Genomic DNA, 7,610 nt, shown 5'->3' on the forward strand with positions numbered 1-7,610 from the left:
AATGCTGAAGTGGCCCGGGCTGAAATTGAGTTTGATACCACTGCCCTAAAGCCACCCTAAACTGTTCACATCACTCCCGTCTTCCCTAAATGTAACCCACTTACCCAAACCACAGTAAAGTTAGGAGATAAAGATGTCAGTCAGTTTTGAACTGAAATGACTTGCAATGAAGTTGGAGCACAAAAAGCCATATGCACGGCCCACTGCGGCATTATGGGAGTTTGAGTCTGTTTGGCCATCCCGTCCAATGCAAGGTGAACAATCTCACCCAAAGAATCCCCCCAGACACTGTCACTTTCATGGTTGTGGTAAATGACAGGACTCATGTGGGTCAAAATTGTTCCTATTTATTATGTGATTGTGTTTGTTTGTACTTTTGTACTGTTGTTTTTTAAGGGAATACAGTATGTCTGGATACAGTATGTATCTACATTAACCTACTTGAAGACCCACATAGTACCACTGTTTTAGAACCCACAGTTCAGCACTCTGATATGCTGTTGTGAGTGACCTGTGTGTGTACATTTATAAGAATAAAAACATTTTTTTTTTTATTAAAATAAATGGACATTGCTAATAATAACTTACAGAGGGAAATTTAGTCTACAGCTAATGATTTCCTGAAATTAATCTTTGAGCAATTCCTGGAAGCAAGCTCATAGACACATTTTTAATTATACTTAGCCAACGGCTTCATGGGACTTATGTGTTGTCATTACTGAAAGCAGAATTAACAGGAATTCTATGGAGGCACTGAGGACATGCTCAATTAGGATATGCTTGAAATAGATTATGTTTATGGGTACTCTGAAAAGACTTCTTTTCCTCACCTGCTGTTGATATTGATTTGCCTTTTCCATTTCTTTTTGTTTACATCAGCTTCTGTCATCTTGCAGCTTATTGCTATCAGTGTTTAATATGTTCTTTTGTGTATTTATGTCTGATTGTATATATTTATCTTTTTAGGTATATATGATCTGTTCATATGTACAGAATCTATGCTACTTGGTCGAATGTGTTTGTGTGCATGAGGGTGTTGTGAGCTAGAATGTGATTGGCTATGGATTTAATAGTTAGTGGGGCTCCTATATGTATTTTCAGGATTTAACCGCTATTGGAGTGACTAAACCAGGACATCGAAAGAAGATAACCTCAGAAATAAACAAGCTCACCGTCAATGAGTGGCTGCCTGACAAAAAACCAGTGAGTTTAATACACAGTCACACATATTTATTTAGACCTGTCCAGACATGCATTTATCATTAATTCTATTAAATTCGTAGGCGAGTCTTGGAGAGTGGTTAGCCATGATTGGGTTGAGTCAGTACCACCAAGTTCTGGTCCAAAACGGATATGAGAACATCGACTTCATCACTGACATCACGTGGGAGGACCTTCAGGAGATTGGCATTATAAAGCTTGGTAAGAGAGACAAAGGACTGGAATGCATCATGTTATCAAAGGATGTAATTGCATATATAGTTTAAAATAAAGAATTATAAAATAGGATCAATCTGTTTTCATGAATTTGAGTATAGGTCAGCCAAACCAATCTATGACAAGACAGATCATTGTCTTAGAGACCCTATTTCTGTTATAACTCAATTTTGACAAAGTATGTAGGTTTTCCATTTAGTTTTTGTAGGGCAGTAATTTTGAACCAATTATAATTTAAACAAAAATATTTTAATCACTCATTATAAAAGACCAAGTGTAAGCCATGGTGGTTTACACTCTCTCTTATTAAATTTCCTTAGGACATCAGAAGAAGCTTATGTTGGCAGTGAAGAAGCTGGCAGAGATCCAGAAGGCCTCAGACGGTCGCAACACATTGCGCAAAAAGCCACCAGCCGTTCAAGAGGTGATGGCCATTGAGAGCCCACCCCACGACAGTGGGGAGTGTATGTCCCCTAAAATGAGCACCTTCCAGGATAGTGAACTGAGCGTTGAATTACAGGCTGCTCTTGCTCATCCTGCAGATTTGCAGGATGGCCCAGAGGTCAGAAACAACAGTGCTCCGGGGGCACAGCAGCGAGCTCGCAGTCTTCATGAGAGCAGCATAAATAAGAGTCGAGACTCAGAGGAGCATAGTGGACCACCCAGGAAGGAAGCACGTACCATGCGTCAAAGCAGCCAGGGAGGTCAGAGAAGTGTATCATCAACTCAGCATAAACCCCGCCAGTCGTATCCCCAAGGTGCAGGACCACCCTACACGCCACCACAGACCCCCACCAAAACAAAGCCACCGACTTCACAAACTATGGCTACCCCACAGGGTAAGCCAAAACTTGGCCCTCAGCTGCTCCAGCAGACAGAAAAGCCTGTGTCAGCACATTCTCTCCCCCAATCCCCCACTCACAGGTCCCATCCTCACCCAGCTGCCCAGTCTGTGGAAACCGTGGAGGCTACACCTCCAGGACCTACCGTCTCAGTGCCACTTCTGTGCCTGCCACCAGAAAGCAACGAACCTTGTGATGAGCATGGACTGCCTAAGAAACGTGCAAACAGCCTGAATCGCTTTGCTGTGTCTGATGGTGAGCAGGAGCACGACGAGCTAAACATATCAGATTCAGGAGGAAAGTATGCCACAGTGCAGCACCGGGTGGGCCGCAGCAACTCAATGAAAGGGCAGGCAGACAAGAACGTCAACCGAAGTCAGTCCTTTGCACTCAGGCAGAAGAAGAAGGGTCCTCCTCCGCCTCCACCCAAACGCTCCAGTTCGGCCATCTCAAGCTCCAGCAGTAATCTAGCAGAAATGCACAAGGAGACAAGCAGTGGACCCTTACTGGAGGTCCCCTACCAACCACTAAGGCGTGCTAGTGACCTGGGTGGCATTGTAGATACGTGCAGTGCAGGTAGTGTGAAGAGCATTGCAGCCATGCTGGAAATGTCCTCCATTGGAGGGGGTGCCAAGGGTCTGTCTCTGCAGAAATCTGTTTGTCACTATCTGCAGGTAAGATGATAGTGCCTTTCGTTGATGGATTATATAGTATATTTTAGTATGATTTTGTAGTGCTTTTTCAAACCTACCATTTTCTTTGCAGGTGGGTCCTGCAGGAGTAAAGCAGCGTGATGCCATTGGAATGGATGGAGAAGTAGTTAACCGTCGCAGGACCATTAGTGGGCCAGTCACTGAGTTGGTAGCAGCTGCTAAGCGAGAACCGAAGCCTGGGTCAGAGCCTGTCCAGGATAAACAGTTCAATGAACCACAACCAAGCTCCAGTGGAAGCTCTGCAGAGAATCTTCCGTTTGCTGAGGATGGAAACCTCACCATCAAACAAAGACCCAGGCATGGCAAGGATGAGGCTGAGGAGGGTGCAGACATGCCGTACTCTCTACCACCGGAGAAGCTTTCACGTGTGGATGCCACACTTAAAAGGAGGGTCCAGAGTACCAAGCAGCAACCCAATGGAACCAGGTTCCACCTCACAGAGTCAAATACGGTTAAGCGACGCCCCAAGAGCAAGGACAAAGATGCAGAAGAACTTCAGGACAGGCAGATGCCTGTACCTTATGAGAATGGAACTGGCACTATTAAAAGGCGCCCTGCATCAGAGGTGACCGTTTCAGAGCAGCCCAGGCCACAGGAAATTCCTGAGAACTCGCCCCGTCGGGACAGTGCAGACCTGGAGGGCCAAACTACTGAGTCACCCACTCGTAAGCCTGTCAAACCCCCGGTGTCACCCAAACCTGTTCTGGCTCAGCACATGAAGAAACAAGGACCTCCGGCTGTCATGACTAAGAAAGACCCTTTTCCTGGACCAGCCGGGGCACCTGGCAGCCCAGGTACTACACAGTGCGGCCCTTTCTCTTGCCCTGTCTTTACACAATTATGTGAGTATCCCTTAAAGTCTCATAGCTCCTTGAACTTCGATCAAAGTCCGTTCAGTCAGTCTCTCTTCCCATCCCTCTCCCTATCTCTTTTCTCCTCTATTTACAGTTGAAGGAAAGAAAGTACCTCCTCTGGTCTCACCGAAACCTACACCTCCTCCCACGGCTCCTAAACCATCCAAAACTGTTCTGCAGTCTTTGAATGCGACACCTAACCCCACTCCCACACCCTCTCCAGCCAAACAGATTGTCACCAGAGTGGCCAGTACAGCTTCTTCCCAGACCAACAACCCTGCCAAGGCTACAACCCCACCAGCCCTGAGTGCCCAGACCCCTCTCACACCTCAGAGTCCACACACCCCACAGACACCGCAGACACCCCAAACTCCTCTGACACCAGGCCCCCCAACCCCTATCCCCACACCCCCACCTGTGAAGCCCCCTCGCTCCTCAATCAGTGGGGTGTCTATTGACAGTGCAGCTGGATCAGGGTTTATGGCAGGCATAGTGACAGCAGATGCAGTGCACCAGAAGATAGAGGAGACCAATGCCTCACTGGCTGCAGCCCTGCTGGCAGTTGAGGAGAAGATCAAGGAGGATGGGCATAAAGAGTGAGTGTCACAAGCCTATAAATAAAATATTCTCAGTGACAAAGTATAGTGGTGTGGAATCAAAAGGATTTTAATATTGTTTAAGTTGCAAGTCCTTCAAAACAAGTGATGAATCTTGAGACCACAACTATTGTTATTACAGAAGCAAAGGTGTTGTCATTTAGCACAGAAGGTTTCATCTGTTTTATTCTACCATTTCACTTTTACTTTGTCTATGGTAGTCCCTTAAACCATATGGTAAAAAGTTGTGAAATTTGGTACATTGATTGTGGATCATTACTGGTGGCAATTTTGGGTTTATTAGCTTTCAATTAGAACCCGACGATAAGGAATTGTTTAGACCGATACCGGTTTTAGAGGGGGAAAATTCACAGATTACTGATATAGTTAATTTTTGAGCTGGAATGAAAACAGACCTTTTCTATGTGGATTGTTCACCGATGTTGCACTATGACTATGCAAAGGTACTCAGAAGGCTGCTTTCTTAAACAAATATTTTTATCAAATAATATTTGACATTATTATTATACATTGTCAACAAATTCTAGAAAATAACACTTAGAAATAGAAGAATAAATAAAAATACAATGAATAGCTAAATAAACATCAGTACTGTTTAGTATTAGTCAAATGCTGACCATTAAAATAAAGAGTAAATACAAATAAAATAAATAGCTAAATAAACATCAGTACTGTTTAGTATTAGTCAAATGCTGACCATTAAAATAAATAACTAAATAAACATCAGTACTGTTTAGTATTAGTCAAATGCTGACCATAAAAATAAAGAATAAATATATATACAATAAATAGCTAAATAAACATCAGTACTGTTTAGTATCAGTCAAATGCTGACCATAAAAATAAAATAAATAGCTAAATAAACATCAGTATTGTTTAGTGTTAGTCAAATGCTGACCATTAAAATAAAGAATAAATACAAATCTAATAAATAGCTAAATAAACATCAGTATTGTTTAGTATCAGTCAAATACTGACCATTAAAATAAAGAATAAATACAAATCAAGGTAACTAAACAGTACAGCTTAGTATCAGTCAAATGGTGACCATTAAAATAAAGAATTAATATATATAAATTGATAAATAAACATCAGTACTGTTTAGTATCAGTCAAATGCTGACCATTTAGATAAAGAATGAATTCAAATAAAATAAATAGCTAAATAAGCATCAGTATTACTGTTAAGTATCAGTCAGATGCTGACTATTTTTAATACTGCCAGTCAATTAGGGGCAGGTTTTTAAACAAAAAGTATTTACACCTGCCGAGTCAAGATATAAATAGCGGCAGCGGTGTTACACCATATTCTGCTATACATGTTCAGGGGAAACTTTCAATGTTGGGAAACCAGACTTTTAAATATCGCATTTTGTAAATGCAATGAATGGAACTGTTCGGTTGAAGGGGCACCAAACTGTGAATCCTGAACAAAACAGTTTGGTGAATACATGTTTATACATTAGCTTACACTCAGTTGGCAAGCTATGAAAGTAGCTACGTGGTTAGCTAGTTAGCTATAAGCTCATTGTCACGGAGAGTAAAAGATGGGCTTTATTTACATTCCAGCATTGCGTCTCACCAACTAGGTAACAACACAGCGTGAAATCAACACTCAACAGACACAATTCAGCACTGCACCGTTGTCTGCTGAGCTGCAAAAAGATGCACTGATGATTAACTTCTACTACTGACTGCAATGAAAACAATAGCTGGCTAACAGCAAACAGTCATGAGTGACATGGTTGTCAGGGACAGTGTTAACATTATATTAGTTATATTGAAAAGGGTCATTGTTTATTAACTTTCTAGTATGTATTTCACAAACTAGTAAGCAACTTACCGAGAATACACCCCTAACACCGCCCTGTCTGCAGAACCACCGTCAGCTCTGTAAACAATGGAGTCGGAGCGCACACTGCTGGACAAACTACATTATGACACCAATTTAAGCTTTGTTTTCTGCATTATATGTTCTGAAAAAAAGTTTTCAAATCTGCACATATCAGTAAACATGTCGGTGAAAGGCTAATATAGGCCATGTTTATCCGCAAAAAATATTATAACTTTTGAACAGCTTGGCCTAAAGTCATGCTGCTTCTCTGTTTATATTCCTGGGAGCTTGTGGAATTCTATGTTTATCAGTTTTATCAGGTTCGCTATTCTAAGGTTACAAGAAAAATAGATCACCTTCAGGCCAAGCCCCTCAAACTTGAGTAATTTGTTTTTTTAATCTTTTTGTTTGTTGCATGTTAACAAACTTGAACATGAAGATGCCAAACTGGAAAAGAGGCTGTATTTTGGGAACGCTTGTTTAGACTAAAAACTTTGTATATATCGTTGCAATAATAAATAATAAGTGACAGTGCCACTTACTGGCCATTTGGTTACAGCACCTCCTATTGACCAAAAGTTATAAAGTTATAAACAATGGCAAATTTACTTACCGCCTTTGAACTACCTTGCCTAAATTCACCACTTGTGTTGCTTTGACAAAATGAATCTACTTAGCAATACAATGTTCATGAGATGTGTGTGATTGGCCCTATAACCACTGTTTACAAGTTTGTTTTATATTTGGGTGTGTGCTTATAATTTACAGTTCAATGGCTGAAAACAAGAGCACAGTGAGCATCCTAGATGACATCGGCAGCATGTTCGATGACCTGGCAAATCAGTTGGATGCCATGCTGGAGTGAAGAGCACAGCCTGTGTCTCTGTGGCACAACCTCAGGGCCCTGGGAGAGCACAAGGGCACAATGACCAACCACACACCCACCCATCTACTCCTCCTAATGCTCATGCCTTGCTCCTTTCACCTCCCTTTTTCCCCCACTTCTTTCCCATTGTCATGAAACACCCATCTCTCCTCTCTTCCCCCAAGTTGGTGTGCACAAACCCTGAGCTGATGTACCTCAGGATGGGCAGAAGACCATCCAGGGCTTTAGACATCCAAGACAGAGCAGAGGGTGAAGAGGCAGAGGTTGGGTTTTAATACAAAGAAACTCAACTCTTTGTTCTTTTCTATTCAGAGTCCTTGGAATATATCAATCTACCATGAGCAATGACTAGTAAAATAATATGAAAACAATTATTACTGTATATTAAATAATAGTATGGTATGTGTACATTGTAAGCATGAAGAAAG

At 41.8% G+C, this 7,610-nt stretch overlaps 1 protein-coding gene across 3 annotated transcripts in view; it reads left to right on the plus strand.

The window, feature by feature from the left end:
• Positions 1 to 7,530, plus strand: part of LOC127647808 (caskin-1-like) — a 140,034-nt gene extending 132,504 nt beyond the window's left edge. For 2 of the 3 annotated variants that reach the window (XM_052132283.1, XM_052132284.1), the window contains exons 16-21: positions 1,102 to 1,203; positions 1,284 to 1,422; positions 1,758 to 2,953; positions 3,045 to 3,834; positions 3,941 to 4,442; positions 7,065 to 7,530. In XM_052132283.1, coding sequence (XP_051988243.1) covers positions 1,102 to 1,203; positions 1,284 to 1,422; positions 1,758 to 2,953; positions 3,045 to 3,834; positions 3,941 to 4,442; positions 7,065 to 7,161 — 2,826 coding nt within the window. In that variant the 3' untranslated portion in view covers positions 7,162 to 7,530. The remainder of the gene's footprint in view (positions 1 to 1,101; positions 1,204 to 1,283; positions 1,423 to 1,757; positions 2,954 to 3,044; positions 3,835 to 3,940; positions 4,443 to 7,064) is intronic. The other variant, XM_052132285.1, reaches the window with a different exon arrangement.
• The last annotated feature ends 80 nt before the right edge of the window (positions 7,531 to 7,610 follow it).

The sequence above is a fragment of the Xyrauchen texanus genome, chromosome 8 (genome assembly GCF_025860055.1).
Source record: "Xyrauchen texanus isolate HMW12.3.18 chromosome 8, RBS_HiC_50CHRs, whole genome shotgun sequence".
Lineage (NCBI taxonomy): Eukaryota > Metazoa > Chordata > Actinopteri > Cypriniformes > Catostomidae > Xyrauchen > Xyrauchen texanus.